Source organism: Balaenoptera physalus (assembly GCF_965194825.1).
Source record: "Balaenoptera physalus genome assembly, chromosome: 15".
Classification (NCBI taxonomy): domain Eukaryota; kingdom Metazoa; phylum Chordata; class Mammalia; order Artiodactyla; family Balaenopteridae; genus Balaenoptera; species Balaenoptera physalus.
In genome coordinates, this window is record NC_138894.1 from 71,644,941 (window position 1) to 71,669,603 (window position 24,663).

The following is a 24,663-nucleotide window of genomic DNA, read 5'->3' on the forward strand; positions in this document are numbered from 1 at the left end:
AATCCTACTTGGAGCCAGGGGTAGTAGCTATTATAATCTTTGAAAGTAAACTGTTTATCTGTGAGCGGTGAACTGTCCACCATGAGCGATGAACAAATGCCGGCGCTTCCCAAGAGAAAGGATGCCCCTGAACCGCCTTACACAGTTAAAGAGGTAACTAATCTCTTCGTAGAAAACTCTGACATTCACCTTCCTTTACGTGGCACCCAAAAGCTTAGTTAATTTGTCTCAGATGAAAACGCTGCACAGACAGGTAGACTCCTAACACCAAACTGAGTCATAAAAATGACTAAGGAAACGTTAGGACTTTTCCCCACACAGCTGCTTTGCAGTGCTGTGCTATGAATCAGACAAGGTATCTGAAGAACACTCCCACACACACGTTCATTTATTTAGCAGTTTATAAAACAGTCATCAAAGAGGGTATTCAAGAAACCTAGACGAAAAGCATCCAAATTCATGAAAATGTGGTTAGTGACCCAGATACCACTCTTCATGTAAACAATATAAGCAAATAGTAAAGAATAATATGACTCCAAACCGACAGTGTTAAGCTTAGGGAAACTCACTCCATGTGTTTCCAATTGAAATTTTTAAACTGGAACTCCATTAGAACTTGATGGAAAAGTTACTCATACTAAACTCACACTAAAAAATGTTTTTTACCTCCTCTATACTTTGTCTCCATATGATCTGATAGAAACAGTCATCACTGGGTTGAAATCTGAAAATTAAATGTGAGCTCTAGAAGCACTTCAGGCTGGCAGAACACCCAGAGATCATGATAATACCCAGTAGACCTGAAGAGATTGTAAGCTAATTGGCCTGAAACCTCTGCAAACTGCGTAGATACAGAATATCGGTGGGCACGATAAGCATCCGATCAAGAAAGCAGCTCCCAAAATGGTAAAATGCAGGACTTACACTTGGTTATTACTATTCTTGCTTGGAAATTAACAATAGCTAACACTTACCCTACTGCTAGGTAAGTGGTTTTTTAACAAGGGTTCCCACATTTTCATTTTGCACTGAGCCCTGCAGATTATGTAGCCAATTTGGTCCTGTTATGACCATTCAAACCCTTAGATCCAGCAAGACCTAAAGCCAGCATCAACCTCAGGCCTCCCAGTTACCTGGCAATAAAGAGCCTCTTTTCCTTCGGCCAGTCTGTGTAACGTCCACTTACAACCACAGGGTCCTGCTTAACTCCGCCTCAGAGTCCGCCCTCTCTCGCACCACGCCCTGCAGACGCCCACTCCACTTGGCTCCAGCTGCCTCTGCATTATCCTCCAGTCAATCAACGTGCTCACCAACATCATCCTAAAAGTCCCAGCTGATCCCCTGCCCTGAGAGTCTAGACTTCCCTCAGAAATACAGATGAATCAAATTCAATCTTCTGTGTTTATAAGACTCAGTTGTGCCAACAGGGTCAGAAAGATGTGAAAGATTCACTCACTCAAAAATATTTTTTGAGTATCTACCATGTACTAGGCACAAGAATAGAAAAGAAACCTTCTGGCACCTGCAACTGAGAGCAGAAAACACCCTCAGAAGGCTTCAAATTATCTGTGACCTTCCTTCAGGAACAGATGGGCAGAGAATCTTAAAGGTGTGGGAAAGGGAAAAAAACTGATCAAAAGCCAGATATGGAAGGGATGGAAAAGAGAACACTCTGGTCTTCCCTGCTGTTTCCAGAAGAAACCAAGAAGTGCCCCTGGAGGGTTACACAGGGCACCATCCACCCCTGAATGTCTGCATTCTCACCCCTCAACATCCCCAGACCTGCCTACAAGACCTCTGCCACCCCACTGGGGCCTGGAGCCTGGAGCCTAGAGGAGAAGAGAATTTGATTTCCATTCTCACATCCTGGCCCCGCAGGCCCACAAGCCAAGCCCACTCTACAGGTACACCTGAGTTAAAACAGGCCAGAGAAACTGCTCTCCTGTTTTTGAAAAACCATCAGGAAAGGAGATTTCATAAGATCACAAGATCAGAGAAGCCCTTCAAAGCCATGTGTTATACCACCAAGCTGAGTGATGAGAAACATCAGGAGAGATGAAGGGAAACCTGAAATGTATTCAGATCCAAAAAAAGAGGCTTGGCCAAAAGCACCTGTAATATCAGCAGTATTATGAGATGATCACTGGCAATAAAGCAGAAGCCGACAGTCTTGTGCTTGTTCAGGTACACACTGGAAAGAAGATACACACTGGTCCTCTTTGTACTGACATATTTAGGAACTCAGAGCTGTGGGTGAGGCCATCCTGTTATGGACACCACCTTGTAGCATGGTAGGTACCTTCTGTAAACAGCATCCTTGGAAAGGGTCCTTAGAGGACCTCATTTGAGTGCCCTCAGCTAAAGGCTAAAAACATAACAAATGTAAGCTGCTGTCTTCATTACCCACAAGTCCCCCTCAATAAGAAAAAAAAAAAAAAAACTGGCTTAGAAGAAAATTATTCAGGACTATTTTGACAATCTGGCTTTATGATTCAGTGATCCAATATAGGACATGAATGAAAGGGAAAGATTCTCAGAGGATGCTTCAGAGCCCTTATGATTTGTAATTTTATTGTTCTTAAAATAAAATGTCATGCTGTCCACTTTGGTCATAGAGCTTACCCCTTTAATCTATGAGGGTGCCTTATTCATCTACTGCAATGGTATTCTTCCTCTTCAATATAGATGTGTGGTTAAAGCAAATCCAAACCCTCCAAAAGTGAAAACCCCTTTTCCAGCCAAACTGTAAAGTCAGCACCATCCATTACCTGAACGAGAGGTTTTCCCACCAACAGACTCCCCAAGTCCAAATTCTCTCTATCCTCAAAAGCCATTTCTAACAATTTCTACTCTAATATTCCCCCAAGGGAGAGCAACGTCCTTCCCTCAAAGCCCCACTACTCCAGACTGGGAGCTACTTGAAGGTACAACCATGTTTTATTCATGTTTGCATTTCCAGTGCTGGGAAAGTGGATGACACATAAAATGTGATCACTAGGTGCTCGTTAGATGAATGAATGAGACTTGGGGCTGGGCTGCTCTTCCGGCATCTGCACATTCTTCCTTGTATCAATTTTCTAGCGGTACCTAACAAAGTATCACCATTTCAAAGGCTTAGAACAATACACATTCATTATCTCACAGTTTCTATAAGTGAGTAGTCTGGGCACAGATGAACCCAGTCCTCTGCTTCAGGACCTAGCTCTTCACAAGGCTATAATCAAGGTGTCAGTGGGGCTGCAGTCTCATCTGAGGCTCAAGTGGGGAAGAATCTACTTCCAAGACCATTCAGGTTTTTGGCAGACTTCATTTCCTTGTATCTGTCAGACTGAGCACCCCAGGTTCATACTGGCTACCAGCTAGAGACAGCCCACAGCTTCCTGCCACATGGTCCTCTGCATAGGCAAGCCACAAGCCCAATAGGGCAGCATACTTTTTCCAAGCCAGCAGGAAGTCTCTCACTCCAGTTGGCTAAGATGGAGTCGTATATAACACAACAAAGTCAAAGAAATGACATTCCATCACCTTTCGCATATTCTATTGACTTGAAGCAAGTCACAGGTTCTTCTCACACTCAAGAGGAGGGAATTATACAAGGGTGTCACCCATCAGGGGTTACCTTAGGGTGTGTCTGCCACACTCCTAGTATTAGGATCATCTTGTCCTTTCCACTAGACTGTCAGCTCCACAGAGCAGGGTCTTCTTAGCCCATAACACAAGGCCTTCTATATAGTAGACAATTTATAAAAAGTTAAGTGAATTAAAATGAAAGGTTAAGCAAATGTAAGATATAGGCCTCTAAGGACATATACAGAGAGAGAACTCAGCTATAAAAATGTTAACAGTTGTTTTAAAAAAAAAGTGTTTACCCATACTGAGACAGAAGGAGTGAAAACTAATTATTTTTTAAATTCATATTTTAAGCCATTCCTGAAATTTGGGTCTTTTCAAAATTTTAGCACCATTTTCTAGTATTATGGCCTTGTCTACATGATATTCAAACATTTGAATGTTTTATCAAAAGTAACATGTAGGTATTTGGAAATAACTACATGTTTGGGAAGAAAAGACAAAATATTTACTTTTAACCACATGTAACTATTACCACAGTAACTGATGATTTAAATAAGCTACCTTCCCCCCTCCAAAAAAAAACTTTCTACTTGGAGAAGAAATAAATATTTTTTAAAAACCTAATTTTTCTTCCATATGCAGATAAAGTGTTTTTGCATTCATTATTTTGCAGGAAAAAAAAAAAAGATATGTGATGGGGAAAAACAGTCCCTATTTCACAGGACAAGCAAAGCAACTCCTCATTCACTCTTTTTCTACAAAGGTTCCTAGTCTTATTATAGGCAATTCTTTTCCTAAATACACATCTCATAAAAGTGTGTGTCATTGCTGAAATTCTCAACTGGGCAGTTTCCAAAGATCTGATGCATTCCTCCGGTGACTTCCAGGAATGAGTCAGCAGGACCCCAAGGAATGGCCAAGCAACTCTGCCTTGTCCATTCTCCATCTGAACTTCCTCATCTTCACACAAGAAAGCTTTGTCCCTGCCAATGCTGAGGGCATGTTCTGGACCACAGCTTGCTCTTCATTTCACTTCTAAACTATCTTGGAAACAAGTAACAGCACCTGCCTCCAAAACAAGATGTCACATTCACTCCTGTTCCTTTTATTTATTGTGTAATACCTTTCTCATCATTCCTTGCCTGCGACATCTTTTATTCCAGTATACCCACTTTAAGCCCAGGGTCCTCAAGCTTCCATGTGGATTAGTCGGCTGGGTGCTTGTGAAAACGAGGGTCATGGGTCACCCCTGGGGGTTCCACTGTGGTAGGTCTGGGGTGGGGCCCCATAACCTGCATTTCTTTTTTTTTAATTGAAGTATACTCGATTTACAATGTTGTGTTAGTTTCTGGTGTACAGCAAAGTTTTTCAGTATATATGTGTGTGTCTGTGTGTGTGTGTATGTGTGTGTGTATATATATATATATATATGTATATATATATATACACTATATATATATATGTATATATATATATATTCCTTTTCATGTTCTTTTCCATTATGGTTTATTATAGGACATTGAATACAGTTCCCTGTGCTATATAGTAGAACCTTGTCATTTATCTATTGATATTTTATATATAGTGTTTGTATCTGCCAATCCCAAACTCCTAATTTATCCCTTCCCCACCCTCTTTCCTCTTTGGTAACCGTAAGTTTGTTTTCTATGTCTGTGAGTCTGTTTCTGTCTCATAAGTAAGTTCATTCCCACAACTTGCATTTCTTATACATCCCACAGGGGGTTGTGAGACAGAGGGGATCCACGCACCACACAAAGCTGATAACTGCAGCTCTGAAGAATATGAAGAAGTGATTTCAGCATTGTCCATAGTAAAGAACAGAACTAGGAAGGCCCAAAGGTACAAAACTCACGTTCACTGGATGGCAAAACGGCTTCTCCAAGTCTCCTCGGTCACCGTGCAGAACAGACTGTGTGTCAATGTGCACGGCTGCACCTGCTCAGGTCCAGAATTCCCACCTGAGACAAGGGAATCGCTCCATTCCGTTGGGAAGGGGAGAAAACACAAGCTTCTAGTCCCCAAGGCCTGGAGCCCAAAGGAGCCAACTTCCCTGTACTCCTTCTCCCCCTTGGGTGATCAAAGAGGGGTGCGGGGGGGACACAGAAAGGGAGGAGGAGATGGGTTTAGCGAGAGTAGTGGTTCCCAAACCACAGCTATAATGGCACCCCCTGGAGGGCATGTTAAAACACAGAGTGCTGGGCCCCAACCTCAGAGTTCCTGCTTCAGCGAGTCCAGGGTGGGGCCTGAGAATCTGCATTGCTAATGAGTTCCCAGGCGACGCTGCTGCCCCTGGTCCAGGGACCATGCTTTGAGAACCCCTAGGTCTATGAAGTGCCATTCAAGCAGTCTGTATTATAGGAAGGAATGGAGCAATTTTACCAGGGAAAGAGCCTCTAACACTCAATATTGAGCATTAAAAACTATCACCCAGGGAGGTTTGCTGAAATATACATTCTCTCATAACAAAAGGAACAGCTTACTGACATAATCTCGGTAGCCACTGAGTTAAATGAATTTCAGCTGGTCTTTCCCTCAAAACAAATGTGACTTGTAATGCTTATTAATCAAGCAACTAAGGGTCTACTGTATACGCAGAACTGCTGGGTAGGCCAACTTCCCAAAGGATACAAAGTAAAACAAAAACAGGGTCCCTGCCTTTAATTTATCATCTGCATTATTTCACCTCCAATTACTGAGAAATTTTGGACTAAAAACATAACCTTTTCACTATCACAATAAGAAAGAAAAGGAGCTTTCTCAAAAGAAGAAATCTTCGTCTTTGCCTGCACTCTACTTTTAGGAGAATAAAGCAAATCACTCGTGCATGTGGACGGGGAATTAAAGTGGAGATTTAGGTATTTTTGCTTATCTTCAAGCCAACTTCCAGGACGTGCCCCCAGAGACCATAAACGGGATGATCAATGTAAAGATGTGATACACAAGATCTGTGACCCCCAAAACTTACTGAAATACATTAAGCATTCTAATTTTCTTTTATATATATATATATATATATATATATATTTTTTTTTTTTTTTTTTAATATTTATTTATTTATTTGGCTGCACCAGGTCTTAGTTGCATCACGCTGCATCTTTGTCGCCGCGTGCGGGGATCTTTAGTTGCAGCATGTGGGCTCTTAGTTGCGGCATGCATGCGAGATCCAGTTCCCTGACCAGGGATCAAACCCAGGCCCCCTGCATTGGGAGTGCAGAGTCTTAACTGCTAGACCAACAGGGAAGTCCCAAGTACTCTGATTTTCAAGAAAAGAAATATACCAACACATTATAGAAAAAACATTTTCACCAACAATTGAAAAGTTTTCACAAAACAGCCAGAAAAACTTTATTAATAATATCACCTTATGTTTATAGGGCTCTTCTGTGAAGGATGTTCATGAACCTCATTTTATTTGATCTTAACTGCAAAGGGTGGTATTAACCTCATTTACAATCAGGAACAAAATCTCCCAGCAGAGGCTACCTTTGCACCTATCTCAGGCTCACCCCACCAACAATAAGTTAGATGGGGTGGAGGCATTGAAGAAAACTTCAGAACAGAATTCAAATGTATTCCAAAAATTTTACACTCTTACTTTAACACATCCTAACTGCTCTCTGTCAATTTTCTACAAGCACAAGATTGGGATTTTTATGTTTAAAGTTTTTTAAAGGATTTAACGTTTTATTTTTTATTTAGTACCATGTGAAGACCCCCCCTAGTTTGCTTTTCAACACAGCAGTGACCAAAGACTTTTTTTTTTTTTTTTATCCTCAAACTTCCATCCTAAGTCTTGGCCTCATGGCTCTGGTGAGAGTGTCACCTTCTGCCAGAGCTCAGCAGAGGCACAGAGGTTCAATCAGCATGGGGCTGGTCTGGCGATCTGGGTACAATGCAGGCAGTTAGACTGCAACAGTAATTTGTGTATGGCCTTGGGTACTTCACTATTCTATATGCGGCTTTTCTCATCAATAAAAATTAACAATAAAGGTGATTCAAGTTTCTATTTAAAACGTTATTTTTCAATTAACATTCAGAAATCTGTTGCATGTCTTTATACTAACAATGAAATATCAGAAAGGGAAAGCAATAAAGCAATCCCTTTTAAAATCACATCCAAAAAAAAAAATACTTAGGAATAAACCTAAGTAGGTGAAAGACTTATACATTGAGAACAATGAAACATTGAATTGGAAGAATTAATACAGTTAAAATGGTCATACTGCCCAAAGCAATCTACAGATTTAATGTAATCCCTTATCAAATACCTATGACATTTTTCACAGAACTAGAACAAATAATCCTAAAACTTATATGGAACCATGAAAGACCCAGAATTGCCAAAGTAATCCAGAAGAAAAAGAACAAAGCTGGAGGCATAACCCTCCCAGACTTCAGACAATACTACAAAGCTATAGTAATCAAAACAGCATGGTACTGGCACAAAAACTGACATATGGATCAATGGAACAGAATAGAAAGCCCAGAAATAAAACCACACACGTACGGTCAATTAATCTTTGACAAAAGAGACAAGAATATACAATGAAGAAAAGACAGTCTCTTCAGCAAGTCGTGTTGGGAAAGCTGGACAGCTGCATGTAAATCAATGAAGTTAGAACATACCCTCACACCATACACAAAAATAAACTCAAAAGGGCTTAAAGACTTAAATATAAGACATGACACCATAAAACTCCTAGAAAAGAACATACCCAAAACATTCTCTGACATAAATCATAGCAATGTTTTCTTAGGTCAGTCTCCCAAGGCAATAGAAAGAAAGGCAAAAATAAACAAATGGGACCTAATCAAACTTATAAGCTTTTGCACAGCAAAGGAAACCATAAACAAAATGAAAAGACAACCTATGGAATGGGAGAAAATATTTGTAAACAATGTGACCAACAAGGGCTTAATTTCCAAGATGTACAAACAACTCACACAACTCAATAACAAAAAGAACAACGACCCAATCAAAAAATAGGCAGAAGACCTAAATAGACATTTCTCCAAAGAAGACATACAGATGGCCAATAGGCACATGAAAAGATGTTCAACATCACTAATTATTAGAGAAATGCAAATCAAAACAACAGTGAGGTATTACCGCACACCAGTTAGAATGGGCATCATCAGGAAATCTACAAATAACAAATGCTGGAGAGGGTGTGAAGAAAACACCTACACTGTCGGTGGGAATGTAAATTGGTGCAGCCACTATGGAAAACAGTATGGAGGTTTCTTTAAAAACCAAACATAGAGTTGTCATATGATCCAGCAATCCCACTCCTGGCCATATATCTAGGGAAAACTATAATTTGAAAAGATACATGAACCCCAATGTTTATAGCAACACTATTTACAATAGCCAAGACATGGAAACAACCTAAATGTCCATCAACGGATGAATGGATAAAGAAGATGTGGCATATATATACAATGGAATACTACTCAGCCATAAAAAAGAATGAAATAATGCCATTTGCAGCAACATGGATGGACCTAGAGATTGTCATACTAAGTGAAGTAAGTCCACTTACTTACTTCCACTTTATACATGGAATCTAAAATATGATACAAATGAACTTATTTACAAAACAGAAACAGACTCACAGACATACAAAAGTAGTGCTGATAAATACCAAATCCTGTATTGTGTTTATTCCTTAATAATAAAATCTACTTGCATTTGTAAGTCCCCTATTTATGGCTTTCCACAGCCTACAAGACCTGACTGGGGATCCAGCCCTGTCTCCCTTATCAGCTATTACTCTAGTCTACACTAACAACCCCACAAAACTCACTTCTGGGTCCCTGTACAGGGCCAGGCCTATTCCCACGCCAGGGCCTTTGTGCTAGCTGTTCTCTTGTCCAAAAAGGCTCTTCCACCAGACCCTTTCGTATCACACAGGTCTCATAAACCACTTCCTTACAGTGACCTTTCCTTACTCCATCCCCCTTCCCCCGGCCCCCAACACTCTCTATCCTCTTGCCCTGTTTTATTTTCTTCATAGAAAATAAAACCTTAACACCTTCTGTGTGCCAGTACCTAGCACACAGGGACTCAGTGAATGTACAACAAATGAATTCATTCATTCATTTAATCATTCATTCATTCATTCCTTCCATAAAAGTCTATGTGCTTACTAGGTACCGAGGATAAAAAGATGGTTATGGTATTGATCACTACCCTCACAGACAGAGCTCACATCAAGCCGGGAAGCACACATCCACCAGTGCACACACACAACAGTGATACAATGTGAAAAATGTGTAAAATAGATAGCTAGTGGGAACCCGCTGTATAGCACAGGAAGCTCAGCTTGGTGCTCTGTGGTGACCTAGATGGGTGGGATTCGGTTGGGGGGTGGGATTCGGTTGGGGGGTGGGGGTAGGTCCAAGAGGGAGGAGATATATGTGTCCATATGGCTGATTCACTTCGTCGTACAGCACAAACTAACACAACATTGTGAAGCAATTATACTCCAATTAAAAAAAAAAAAAGTTAAGACGGAAGAGGATTTGTATGCCCAATATTCACAAGAATGACTTGAATTAGGTTGGGTGATGAATGGCCCTATCCCCATTCATTTCATTCAGCTTGAAAAAAAGATCTGAGGAGTTAATTGATCTGCTTGAAACTTCACAGCTAATGGCAGAGACAAAAGCGCTCCCACTCTTGAACCAATGTAGCAAATGATTCATCAAGGTGAGGTGGTACCTCTTAGCCGACTTAAATGGCTTTTACAATGAAACATGTTGAAGATGCTAATTGTTAACTGCCCACTTGATATGGTGTTAAATGTAACACATATGGGTGAAAGGATAGAGATTCTACTTTTATTTTATAGTTATAATGATAAACTGAAGTTCCTGCAAGATTGAAAGGGAGATTGGAATTGTTTGGTAATCCTATAAGAAATACAAACATTTTAAAGTCTACAAAGACAAAGGATCCTTAGTATTATATTTTCCTTATTTTATGATCCTCTTTTCCTCCAGTGGCTTTTTGCTGGTTACATCTTCTTTCCCCTGTGAAGATTCTCCCTTAATTCATTACCAAAGTATACCTCTGAAGGTTCCCCTCCAACCATTCAGTTCTCACCTTTAAATAACTGATGAGTAAATTGACCACATAAACTTCAGTTAAAAACACCTTCCTCCAGGGACTTCCCTGGTGGTGCAGTGGTTAAGAATCCACCTGCCAATGAAGGGGACACGGGTTCGAGCCCTGGTGTGGGAAGATCCCACATGCCGTGGAACAACTAAGCCCGTGTGTCACAACTACCGAGCCTGTGCTCTAGAGCCCTCGAGCCACAACTACTGAGCCCAAGTGCCACAACTACTGAAGCCCACGCGCCTAGAGCCCGTGCTCCGCAACAAAGACACTGTAATGAGAAGCCCACGCCCCGCTCGCCACAACTAGAGAAAGCCCGCGTGCAGCAACGAAGACCCAATGCAGCCAAAAATAAATAAATAAAACAAATAAAAAAAAAAACCTTCCTCCAATTTGTCTTCCCATCCACTGACCAAACTCATCCTTCCTCTGGTCCAGCAGAACCAAGAGCATGTATTAAAAAACCAGCCCACCCATCTCCTAATTTACAAAACACGACATTTCGCAAACTGTTTACTTAGGTGCATGCCAACAATATTACTCAAATGTAGTGGAGTGAAAAAACCACAGGGAATAGTGTAGTTGGCCAAGAGCAGCACTTGGGGATCTAAAATTACAGGGAAAATCATACAACATTCATTTTACTTAGTCCCAAATCTCTATCAGATGATGTTTAGCAGAAAGATTCTAAAATTGGCAGTGAGAAAGGAAAAGCTGTCTTAAAGTTTGGGCCATGCCAGGGTAGCCTTCAGAGAAGGAGGAGGAAATGGAATAAGGTGGTGTGTCCTTGAAAAGCTGTCATAATAAGCAGTGTCTGTCGGGCAAGGGATAATAAGCACACAGAAAAAATAGTAGAAAGAAAACCAAAGGAGAATTATTGCCCAAAGGTGAGAGGAAACAAAAAAGGAAGTAGAATTCTTTATGTAGCATTTAGAGGATAGTATTTACAACACTGCAAAATCAGAGATACTGGTTCAATTCAATTCTACTCGATTCAGTTAGCATTTGTACTATGGCAAGGAACGGAGCCTGGGTACTTAAAATGACACAAAGAAAATCCTGCAGGACTTCCCTGGTGGCACAGTGGTTAAGAATCCGCCTGCCGATGCATGGACCAACACAGGTTGGATCCCTGGTCTGGGAAGATCCCACATCCCGCGGACAAATAAGCCCATGTACCACAACTACTGAAGCCCACGCGCCCTAGAGCCCGTGCTCCGCAACGAAGAGTAGCCTCCGCTCTCTGCAACTAGAGAAAGCCTGTGTGCAGCAATGAAGACCCAACGCAGCCAAAAATAAATACATAAATAAATTTATTTTTTAAAAGTGGTCTTAAAAAAAAAGAAAGAAAGAAAATGCCGCTCCCCAGGAGCTCCATGTTGATGGGGAGGCAGATGCCCCTCTACCCTGGGCCAGCCACAAAGTAAGAGTGAAAACAGAGCGCTCCCAGAGAGGGGAAGAGAGAGCCATGATTTTCACCAGGGGATCTGAGAAACACCAAGAGGGGTGTGTAAAAAGCTGAGGCGCCCAGGAGGGAGAGGGTCTAAGCAAGCAAACAGGAACACCTGAGAGCTCACATTTGTCAAATACTGTTGTGCAGGGGGCAGGGGGGGCAGCTGCTCTCCAAGAACTCTTTGTATATTACTTCATGCGGTCCCCCAACAAGCCTCTGAATGATGGCACAAACCATCATCACACCTGTCCTGTGAATGGGGTAACTTAGCCTTGCCCCAGCTCTCACAGTCCAAGGTCACATAGTGAGGATGTGTTGACAAAGTGTTAACATCAAGTTAGGTGCCTTGTATTCTAACTCCAGAGACTGAACTTCTAACCATGGACCTATACTGCCTCTAGTTCAGGGAAAGCAAAACTGAGGCCTAGTAAGGAGAGAGAGAAAGAGGAGGAAGGCAAGAAAGGCGGGGTCAGGTGGGACGGTAACAGGTAGCATCTCCTTCTTGTAACCACATTGTCTTGGGTCTAAATGACACCGTGCACACAGATTCTTGGTGCCCAATGGACTGTGCTTACATGAAATGTTCAATCCTTAATAATAAGCTAGGCAAATTAACAGGTGCACGTGAGCTTATACAAATACAGCTCTGATGTACTTTTCCATAAGTACCAAAACAACCAGTTTGTGTCACACCAACAAATTATGTACTATTTTCTCTCCCCTAGGAAGATAGGAAACATCATTAGTAAAACATGCAGCTAGAGCAAGATAACCCTGGTGGTGCAGTGGTTAAGAATCCACCTGCCAGTGCAAGGGACACGGGTTCGATCCCTGGTCCCAGAAGATCCCACATGCCACGGAGCAACTAAGCCCATGCGCCACAACTACCGAGCCTGTGCTCTAGAGTACGCGCACCGCAACTACTGAGCCCACGCACTGCAACTACTGAGCCCGTGTGCCACAACTACTGAAGCCCACGCGCCCAGAGCCCATGCTCCACCAACAACAGAAGCCACCGCAATGAGAAGCCTGTGCACCGCCATGAAGAGTAGCCCCCGCTCGCCACAACTAGAGAAAGCCCGTGTACAGCAATGAAGATCCAACACAGCCAAAAAAAAAAAGAGCAAGATAAGACCATAGTTTCTCCCTTATCTGTAAATTATTGTGCTTAATTATCATATCAGGGTGGTTTTAAAAACATGAGCCTGATGAGCAGCTGCTGGATATATTATTTTCTGCATTTTTGTGTATTTAAAATATTTTATAATTAAAAATAAAATATTTAGTGGAAAAAGCACCCAATGTGTTCCGAAGTGTTTCAACCTTTTTTAAACCCAAATTATTTAACCACCTATGTATCATTAACAATTTTGCAAGTGTCCAACTCTTATAAAATTACATGTATTTATCATTCAACTAACTAAAGAATAACTGGGTGTAATAACCCTGTATGCAGCCATCTTTGTACGTACTATTTAAAACTGACCTAAAGCAATGTTTAGAGGCTCCCGCCTTGACAAGTTTCTAAATTGCTAAGTGTTAGGCTTGGCCTTCATATTCCCACACAAAGTGTCATAAATATTGCCCAGGACAGGGTTCCTTCTGGATCATTGTTTCTCAAAAGGTGGGCCACCTCCATCAGCATCACCTGATGTGCTTATTAAATAAAAATCCCAGAGACTCTGATTCAAGAAAGCAGTTTAACAAACTCCTCCAGGGACCAGCTGCACATTCATGTTTAAGACGCACCATAGAATCTCTTTAAAGCAGACCAAGTGGAAATGGCCAGAGGTATAACCAAAATCACCAGTGGCCAATTCCTCACATTTTCTGCTCCCTGAAGCAGCCAGAGCTCCTGAATTAGGGAAGAAGCCGCATTAGATCCACAGTCACAGACTATGTGGGAGGAGTGCAACTGAGCCTCTGCCCACCCACCCTGGGGTCATTGCTAGGGAATCCCTGACTGCCACAGGGGTGGCCCAGCTCTGAGTAGCCCACTTCTCAAGCCCACATGCAGAGCATCTATGGCCTTCTATTATGAGTTGAATGGTTCCCCCCACAAAGAAAGCTATGTTGGAGCCCTGATCCCTGGTACCTTAGTTTGTGACCTTATTTGGAGATACGGTCCTTACAGAGATAATCAAGTTAAAAACGAGGTCATTAGGGTGAGCTCTAATCTGATATGACTGGTGTCCTTATAAAAAGGGGAAATTTGGACACAAAGATAGACATGCATAGAGGGGAAATGAGGTGAAGAAACACAAGGAGAAGACAGCCTTCTGCTAGCCAGGGAGAGAGGCCTGGAACAGATCTTCCCTCACAAGGAACCAACCCTCTCGACACCCTGATTTTGGACTTCTAGCCTCCAGAACTCTGAGACAATACATTTCTGTTGTTCTAAGTCACCCAGTTTGCGGTACTTTGTTACAGGCTTGGGAAATCACAGAGTGAATTTAGGCAGTGAAAGCCAATCCAAAGCAGGGCTGTCAGGAGAGTCGAAGACCAAGACCTCAAGAGAGGTGCTGCCACACTGGACGTCCAGGAAGCCTAGGGCAGTAGAAAGAACAATAAACCAAGAGCCACAGAGCTGGGGTGGGGTCTGAGCCCTGCCCCCTATTTAAAAAGGGGGTAATAAATCATGGCTGCCTGGTCTACACTCCCAGGGTGTGAAGGTCAAGAAAATGCTCTCCAGTGCTGGCTTCTGCAGCACATATACTAATATCGGAAAGATACAGAGAAGATTAGCATGACCCCTGCACAAGGATGACATGCAAATTCGTGAAGCATTCCTTTTTTTTTTTTAAAGTAAAAGAAAGAAAGAGAACGCCCTCCACAGGCTCTAAAGCACTGCACCAACTACCCTCCCCTCATCAGCAGCTCCTCAGCCTGTGCTCTGACCTTGGTCAGTGTTACAAGAGTGGTGACACCGCCCTAGCGCTCCTAGTTGCCCTGTTCATTGCTAGAAAGAATTTGGAAGCAAAATCTGCATTTTAGGAAAATTTATTTGAGCTCCCAAACATGTTTGAGTATGTTTGGAATATCCAAGACAACAAATAACAGGCTCAGAAACAGCAGACTCCTGTGGTGGCCAAAGGTCCTTTGAACAAGTCAGGCTTCCTAAGGGCCAAGGGTTCACCGGGCAGAGAAACACTTCACTAAAGCAGGCCGGGCAGGGGTGGCCGGGCGGGGTGTTCAGGTTGGCCCAGGGGCTGCAGGGTTTCACAATGAAGGTTTAAGTATGATCGCAGCCCAGGATTTATGGTTCCTAAATGTTTGTTTTAACCAGTGCTGAGAACACATATTTGACCCAGTGTGAACTTGACCTCTGGGTCCTTCTCCCTTCACCGGGCGGTCTGTGCTGCACGACAAGATTTTCCAGCCGACCCTCCCACCCCTGCTCCCAGCACTGGGGCCGGGGCGGTGCTCCCAGCAGCTGCCACAATAAACCTCACTGTGGATCTATTGGCGAAGCAGCTGTCAATGGCCACGGCGGGCAGACGAAAACTGTGTGATCACTCTGGGCCCGACTCCCGAGCTCAGCTAGCACAACGCCAAGCCAAGAGGGACAGGAGATGGCCTGAAAGGCCTCTGTCACCTGCAACTCCAGCCACACCCCACACTCATGGACGATGCCCTTGACTGCAGCAACTCTAAGCACCAAGGGCATACGTGACTATGTCTCTTCTGTATATAATTAAGGAAAATGTCTAGGGTTGGCTTTTGGTTTTTTTTTCCCCCAAAGCACTGTGGGCTGAATGCCAGTGGAAAAGCAATGGAATATCGATTTTCTGTTTCTTGCTAAGGAGAGAACAAGTCATCTGATGTGCCATGAGTTAAGTGAGTAAAAACAGACCCTGCACTCTCTACAGCTGGCTGCGTTTCTCCTCTATTCATAGACCCTGGCACATGGTAAAAGCTAAACAGATATCCGTTAAAGAAATGAAAGAACCATCCATGCATTTAGGGAGGGTCTGCCATGTGCCAGGTACCCGCTTTGGATTCAGATCTGCCATCTTTCCTGTTCCATCCACCTCATCCTGCCAACCCAGCCTCACCCTCATCTCCCCTTTATTCTTTTGTGTTGTCTGTTCCCAAGTCCAGTCTCTTCTTTAAAGCTAAGCCCACTGGCAATGTCTCTCTCTGGCCTGCATTTACCCTGAGAGGGGGACGAAAAGACTGGAACAACCAAGAGGGGGTGGGTTCAGTTTAGACAGAGGGAACAAAATGCAAAAATGGGGATAGGCAGGAAAAAAGTTAACACCCTCCCAATAAATGTGAACCCCTTGGAAAGGGAACAGATGCAGTGCCTTCTCCTTTGCCCAAAATGGACATCACTATCAGCAGTCATTCCACATTAATAACTAAAATACCATATCTCGAGCTGTGATTTCAATGCCTAGAGACACACATACAGAGGGTGTCTGGAAAAGAAGCATCAACATGCAACTGGGCATCTCTGTGTAGAGACTGGGTGGCTAAAGCCCTCGGGGCTGCCATTGTGGACACCCACATCCATTCTCTCTCCCCGTGTGGGTCTGCTGCTGTTTGTTTCACATCTCTCTGATTGGCAATTTCAGGTTCGCTAAATCTTCAGTCTTCAGAAGCATTTGCCTATGGCCCATTTTAATTAAGTTTCAATCAACTAAAAACAATCCAGTCTGCCTCCAAGGGGCACCTTGTTTTCCTCACAGGATTAAGCAAAGTGAACAACAGAAACACATCCCAGCTCTTACACAGAAATATTTTTTGCATCAACTGGAAAACAGCCTCTACAAACTGAAATTCTTCAGCTAAACCCTTTCAATTATCCTCAAAATAGAACTGACAATTACAAGGCATCCTTGCTGTTGATTTAAATTTAATGTGCACATGTAAATGTGCATACACATTGTATGATAACTACTACCTTTTTTTATTTGAAGTATAGTTGTTTTATAATGTTGTGTTAATTATGTATATGATGATTACTATCTTAATAAGGAAATTCATGTTGACATGCCATTGGTTTTTGTATTTGTTAAGTGTAATAAACCATATCCAAGTGCAATTGTTCAATCTCAGCATAATAAGGAAGTGAGAGAGGAAAGAGACCACAAATCAATTTCTTTTGCAGTCTAAATTTCACTAGTATTTACCAAAGTAGTTGTAGTCATAAAAACTGGTGTCAGAATTTTTTCCATTCAATTTATGAATACCTTAGGGGAGTATTTTCCATCTAAACAGCAAGCTTTACACAAAGAGAACTAGAGATACACAAATAATCTAATATTTAGTCTCTTTTAAAGTTCTTTTAAAATAAATCATTCTGGGATACAGAACAACCCAGCCTACTTTATTTCTTTTTTCTCAGTAATCAAAGCCAGGCAGGATGGAAGTGACTGGCTTTTTCATTTATTCCTTTTTTTATTCATCTATATTGAGCTATAATTGACAAATTAAAATTGTATATATTTAAAGTGTATAACAATGTTTTGATATATGCACACGTTGTAAAATAAGCACCACAGTCAAGCTAATAAACATACCCATCACCACACAGTTAACATTTGGGGGGGGGGTGTGTGTGTGTGTGTGTGGTGGGAACACTCTAAGATCTACCCTCTGAAGAAATTGCAAGTATATAACACAGTAATGTTAACTATAGTCACACCGCTGTATATTAGATCTCCAGAACTTATTCATCCTGAGGGACTGAAACTTTGAACCCCTTGACCAATATCTCCCTATTTCCCCCTCCCCCAGCCCTAAACTACTTTAAAGCTGTAATATAAAAAGGGATCCACATGTATATTCTTTGAAAAGAAGATGACGACAATAGCTGGAGAAACATACATATGGAAAAAAGAAAACCAAATAATAGATAAATGAGACAGAATTTACTTGGCTTGATTCAATAATAAACTCTAAGACTCCTTCTGGTTTCATCAAGGCTTTCACATCCATCATTCTCTTTCACCTTGATACCTGTAACAATCCTAGAAAGTAGTCAAGTTTTGGGGTTTTTTTGTTTTGTTTTGTTTTTTTGGCCACGCCGTACGGCATGTGGGATCTTAGTTCCCCAACCAGGGATCGAACCCACACCCCCTGCAGTGGAAACGTGGAGTCTTATCCACTGGACCGCCAGGGAAGTCCCGGTAGTCAAGTTTTTAGCACAGTCATTTCAGGATGGGAAAATATAAGGGTCAGAGAGGTCAAATGAATTCCCCAAGGCCACACAGCTAGTGAAGGCTTGAGGGTTTAAACTCAGGTTTCCTGCACCCAAGGCCAGGGGTCTTTCCTGGTGTCACACTGCTTAGCCATGGACACAAGTTTTGCCGCATCAGTGGTAACGCCAGTCGTCCCGTGTGAAGGCATAAGGCTCCCTCATCTCCCTGGCTCTGCCAGACAAACACAAGACTCCCCATTGAAACATATCCATCTAGCGTATATTGCTTTGGATTGAGCACTGACCTAACCCAGCATCATTTTTAAAAACACAACTGGGCTTTCCTGGTGGCGAAGTGGTTGAGAATCTGCCTGCCAATGCAGGGGACACGGGTTCGAGCCCTGGTCTGGAAAGATCCCACGTGCCGCGGAGCAACTAGGCCCGTGAGCCACAACTACTGAGCCTGCGCGTCTGGAGCCTGTGCTCCGCAACAAGAGAGGCCGCGACAGTGAGAGGCCCGTGCACCGCGATGAAGAGTGGCCCCCACTTGCCGCAACTGGAGGAAGCCCTCGCACAGAAACGAAGACCCAACACAGCCATAAATAAATAAACAAATAAATAAATAAATAAATAAATCCATCCAAAGTTAAAAAAAAAAAAAAAAACACAACTGTTCTTGAAAGAAGTTGTGATTTAAGCTTCCAGCATTTGGGCCTGAATTAATTTGTCAGATTGGGCAGTACTGGAAGGCTAATGTTGCACTGATTGCTTAGGTGCCGGTGCTGTCCAAGGGCTACCTTCTAGAAGCTGGAAGGATAACTTCAACCAAAAGCCGGAAGCGTTTGTTATCAGTATCATGAGACTAAGGCAACGGAGCAACTTCCTCTGGAACACTGTATACAGTAACTGTTCAACCCTAACTTTTCTGACTGGTAGCCTTTTGCAGCCTTTCTCTTTCTGGGTCACCAGAGGGCAAACCTGGCTAAACCGAGGAACACTTGTGCCCTTGCCTCCCTCACCTGGAGAAGCAGGAAGCCATGAGGTGATTCCTCAAGCTCGGATGTTCTCCTTCTAGAGCATCTTTGGATCTTCTAGAACATCTTTGGATCTGCAAATCCTCAGACAACCTAAGAATGGGGTACTACTCTCTTTTCAGAGAGGGCACTCAACGGCATCATTTGCCAAGTAAACTTCTTTCAAAGTCTTAACACAGTCTCTCTAATGGGCATCAAGGAGCACTCGCCATCATCTATAACAACCTGCTCTGTATCTTTAATCTTTACACAGCAATGCCCCACTTTACACAGCAATGCTGCTGTCATGGATGGGCTGTCTGCACATAACAGGCAAACAACATCATATCAGGTTTTGAGCAGGAGTTATCGAAGGGAGGAGAGGGTATGTAATTGGACCCAAGCAATTGTAAACTCAGGAAAATGCTGGTGCACTGTTGTCAAGTGTAATCTAAGAAGTGAAGAATTACGACTTAATCTAAAATGCCTGGGGCTTCCCTGGTGGCACAGTGGTTAAGAATCCCACCTGCCAATGCAGGGGACACGGGTTCGAGCCCTGGTCCAGGAAGATCCCACACGCCGCAGAGCAACTAAGCCCGTGAGCCACAACTACTGAAGCCCACGTGCCACAGCTACTGAAGCCCACGCGCCTAGAGCCCGTGCTCCGCACCAAGAGAAGCCACCACAATGAGAAACCCGCGCACCGCAACGAAGAGTAGCCCCCGCTCGTCACAACTAGAGAAAGCATGCGTGCAGCGACGAAGACCCAACACAGCCAAAAATAAATAAATAAAATAAATTTTAAATTAAAAATTAAAAAATAAAACGCCTACAACCCTGAGTATTTCTGATCTAGCGGTTTGAGTTGAATAACAAGGAGGCTGATTAGTGAGTTCATGTCTGCCACTGCTCCTTGATCACAGCCAAATCATAACCCACCTGGACATTGCTTTTTACAAAACTAAAGCCACTATGCCAAAGTCCTGTTTCTTTCAGGGATTGAAGGCATCTTCCAACAAGCAAGTTCACAAGAAGGACTGTAATAGAAATGACCGCAACAGAAAATTTTTTTAATTCATTCACCAGCATTTTAAAATCCAAACCGTATACGAGACAAATTGCTAAATTTTACTTATTACACTGAATACCAATAAGCAGCTAAAATTTTGAACGACTCTAATCCACATGTTTATGGTTCAAACTCTATGCAGAGAACACATAAGAATGCTTAACTTTTTCTGAATGGAAGTAAGATTTCTTTATTTCCAATTAGCACCAGACAGAATCAACTCGTCAAGAGGACCCTCAAAGAATATTTTACCTTAATCCTTAATTTCACAATGCAGAGGGAAATATTTTCTGATGTTCTCAAATTTATATGCATCATTAATACATGTTTCGAAACACTGCTAAGCCTGAGTATTAGCTGGAGAAGCACTGCAGGAAAACCCACTTGTCAGTTCTGAAGAACAGTAGAGGGGTTACCTCCTAGGAAACAGGCCACAAGGATGGCAGATTCTGAGTGCTGTTTTCAGAAAGCTTTAACACTACTGATGTTTTATTCCAGAGCAGGGCCTCCTACTTCCCATTCCCCTCCTACCATCAACTTAAAGAATGTTTTTCATTTGTCGATATCCATGTTTAAATTAATTGTACTGGTTCTGCCATATGGCACATCCTCCAATGGGAATTTCTTTTCCTAGCCCCTGATTCACGGTTGTAACAGAGTAATTAATACCACGGCTGGGTGCAAGGGAATCTTGGATGCACGGCACGGTTTTGTACAGTGAATCGTGGCTGGCCTTGATACCATCATTACCCTGGCCCAGCCCTCCCTGGGTGGTGATGAAGGCTTCAGATAACGGGGTAGATTGCATCACAGACATTGCATAGCCTCTTCAAGTGACCCCTGTGGGATGCCCAGTGTGGACAGACCCACTTCACCTACTGTGCAGGGCTGCTGTGAACATGGAAACTTACGTTTGGTGCATCTCTGGGAGCCAGGGGCCTTACTCCAGCCATGGCAGCACTGCCCTCCACAGACATTGACCCTGAAACAAAGCAAGACCCCTGAGTCCAGTAGTAGCAACACTCCGTTCCAGAGAACCCAAGCCTCCAGGGGGCTCCTGCAAGCCCAGCCTCCTGCTTCCACATTCCTCTGGCTTCGTAACAGGGACCCAGGATGTCCAACCCAAAGCTGCCCAAGTAGAAGGGTAAGGACAGTGTATAAGGGAAGGATGGGAGAACCAAAGCCTGCATAACCTAGAACTATACAGGAGGGGAGAACAAGGTCCAAATAAACGGTTTTCTTAACTCCAAAAGTAAAGTAGAGCCAAATGTATTTTGTGTATTATCTGCGCCCACGTTTTAAATTGAATCTGAGTTTCAGAGAGAGGCGTCCAAACAGGAGTGAAATCACAACGCTTGGAACCACCCCTGAAGAAAAAAACAACAACAACAACAAATAAGCAAAACAAGTCTTCCCCCACACTCTCAACCTGTGATTAATGAGGAGGAGGGGCAGGGAGGACGTTTATGAACGCCGAGTAACAAACTATCCAACCGAAACGCCTGTCAATGCTAAGACACGCTGCCCCAGGAAAGCAGACCCCACAGGTGCAGGGAAGCCAAGCTCACAATTACTAGGATGCTGAAAATTCCAGGTCACAGAACAGGAAGTGGATCTTTACAGGCAGCCCTTCTCCAAACTTTTTTTTTTTTCCATTAGCTCGAAAAAAAAATTAAACTGAGCTGCAAAGAGAAGTTTAATTGATGCTGAGGGATTAAGCTGTAGTGACTTCATGTTTACGCCCATCTTCTAGGAGTAGTTTGGTTCGCGAACAGGAGGTTACGCCCCAGGCAGAAATGCCTTTTGTGTTTACCCGCAGCTCAGTAACAATGCGATCGGAGTTTATCCTCAGTCAGAGTTCCCCGGCTTCCCAGCACTCCGCTCTTCCCGCCGCGCTCCGAGCGAGGCAGGCAGAGGCGGGCGGGAAGGAGACGACCCACCGACGGCGCACGACGCCCACGGCCACCGCTGGGCTCCGAGGGGCCGCGACTCCCCGGGTCCCCGCGCGGGCGGCGTGCGCGAGGAAGGAGGGAGGGTGTGGGCTTACCCCTGCAGCTGCTGCTTCTGGTGAACCTGCAGCCTCGAGCCCCCGCTGCTCTGGGTCTCCTGCGGCACTTTGGAGCGCACCGCTTGCCTGCCTTGTTTGGCGAACGGGGCGGCCGCCGGGTGACCGCCAGGCTTGGGGTGGAGCTGCCCGCCGGAGCCCCCGGGACGCGCCGGCTCCGGCGGTGGCGGTGGCGGCGGCCGGAGCCCCTGCAGGGCCGCGCCGCCGGGCGGGCTGGTGCGCCGAGTCCGCTCCGAGGGGGCCCCGGCGCCCGCCGAGCTACGGCTGTACCTGGCGTTGAGCGCGACGTTGAAGGTCCGCGGGCGCTGGGGCCCGCCCAGGGGCAAGGCGCCCGCCGCCAGGCCGGGGCCCGGGCGCACCACATACGTGATCCTCCGCACCCGGCAGTGCACCGAGGACGCGAGCAACCCTGCCCAGAGCAGGAGCCCCCACCTGAGCCAGGCCCCCGCCATCGCGGGCCCCAGCCGGCGCCCCCGGCCCCGGCGCCCGCCCCCGGCCGCGCCGCTCGCCCGGTGCGGCCGCCCGCGCGTGCTCAGGCTCCCCCGAGAACAACCGGGAGCCCGGGAAAGGCTGGGAGGAGGAAAACTCGGTTGCAGGAGAGGAAGTTCTGCGGGCTGCTGAACGGCCCCAGACCCCAGCCGAAAGCGGCGGGGAGGAGGGGGCGGGGTGGGGGTGGGGAACGCGGGGCCCGGGAGGGGAGGGGCGAGGGGCGCCGGCCGCGCAAGGTGAGGGTCCGCTCGCCCCGCCGCCGGCCCAGGGGCTGCCGCGCCCGGGACCCGACGAGAGTGGGCGAGGGCCGGTGTGAGCCCGCGGGACACTCAGCGGCAGCCCGGGCTGCAAAGTCTTTAAAAAGTTTCTCTCGCCGTGGAACCGAGTGTCAGATCTGAACAGCCAATCTCCGGCAGACGTGACGTCAGGCAGTAAATCCTAATTGGGGAAAGCGTGAGATGAGCCCGAGAACACGCCGCCACCCTCCACATCCACATCGATTGTTCCTACGGGTCGGCAAGGCAGAGGTCCCCGCTCCTCGATCCCGTCTCCCGGGGAAGGACAAAGGACTCGGCAAAGTCACTGAACGGTCCTTTCCTTCTAGAAGCCCCACAGGACTCATTTTATACTGTCTGGAAGGCATTTCCAGTCATTTTCTTATCCGTGTTTGCTCGGATACTTGCTGCGGGTATTGGATTAAAATACCAGATCGGGCCCCAGAAAGGACTGCTCGGGGTGCGCCGAGTGTCCATCGAAAGTGTTTAGATGGTTCTCTTTGGGATTGTAAACTCCGCGTGACTGTTTCTGAGTGTGCAACTTCTGGTACCCTACTCCTCTCTTGGCATGTACCCCGGTGGGCAGCAGGGGGCGCCCGCGTAGACGGGGAAAACCGCAACAGGAATCCACCCCGCAGGCAGCCCTGCTCCTGGTGAAAAGGCCTTTATGATAGGAATACAGGGCTTAGAATCCATGACAACGCCAAGCCATTATTAGTCTCTTTTTAAAGTCAGATCAGTTCCCTGGACCCCCTATCCGAAAGGAAAGGATCACTCACTGGAGATGACCCAAAATCACATTAAGGGAGATGAAGAATGTCCCAGGGGGCAGAGTCCCTGGGGTCAAGGTGCTGATGGGTGGAAACCATGAAATAGTAACATATTTACTTCTAGCATTTGAATTTAAAACGGTGTCTCCAGCAGAATTCACGCTTTTATTACATGAATGCAATAGAAAACCCGCATTGGCTAGTGGACGGTTGGTAGCAGGTGACAATGGTTAAAGAAGAATTAATAGAAAATAATTTAAAGTTGAAGAAACTTAATCCCTCAATCTATTTTTTCTGTACATTGGAGAAAGACCTCCAATATTTGATTTGGCAGGAGAGGGTCTCAGTCCATCTGCCTGAGCACCAGTTTCATGTGAGAACACACTCTGAGAGCCAGTCACAGAATAAACAGCATCTGACCAGAGGCAGAGACCTCAGTTCAGTCCCAACACTGCCGCTAAGTAGCTGAAAGACCACAGGCAGTTCGCCTCTCCTCTCGGAACCTCGACTTCCTCCTCTATAATCCAACAGAGAAGCTGGATTAAAAATTCCTTCCAGCCCTGAGTCTGTGGCTCTAAGAACATCCCTGTGGACAAGATGAGTGAGGTCACTCAAGGTCAGTCTCTGAGCCAGGCCAAAGGGAACCAGCTGAGAAGATTGAGGAAGGAGG

At 44.7% G+C, this 24,663-nt stretch overlaps 1 protein-coding gene and 1 long non-coding RNA gene across 7 annotated transcripts in view; one reads left to right on the forward strand and one right to left on the reverse strand.

Annotated features, from left to right (window-relative positions):
* Nucleotides 1-20,138, forward strand: part of LOC309643877 — a 141,926-nt gene extending 121,788 nt beyond the window's left edge. Inside the window, exon 2 of the long non-coding RNA XR_014254121.1 lies at nucleotides 10,999-20,138. This is a non-coding gene — a long non-coding RNA (uncharacterized lncRNA). The remainder of the gene's footprint in view (nucleotides 1-10,998) is intronic.
* Nucleotides 1-23,300, reverse strand: part of LTBP1 (latent transforming growth factor beta binding protein 1) — a 417,364-nt gene extending 394,064 nt beyond the window's left edge. For 3 of the 6 annotated variants that reach the window (XM_082426966.1, XM_082426962.1, XM_082426958.1), the window contains exons 1-2: nucleotides 22,442-23,299; nucleotides 21,306-21,376 (exon numbers count right to left, since the gene is read on the reverse strand). In XM_082426966.1, coding sequence (XP_082283092.1) covers nucleotides 21,306-21,376; nucleotides 22,442-22,911 — 541 coding nt within the window. In that variant the 5' untranslated portion in view covers nucleotides 22,912-23,299. Of the gene's footprint in view, nucleotides 1-21,305; nucleotides 21,377-22,441 lie in introns of all 6 variants that reach the window. The other 3 variants (XM_082426963.1, XM_082426964.1, XM_082426965.1) reach the window with 2 other exon arrangements.
* Between the last annotated feature and the right edge of the window lie 1,363 nt (nucleotides 23,301-24,663).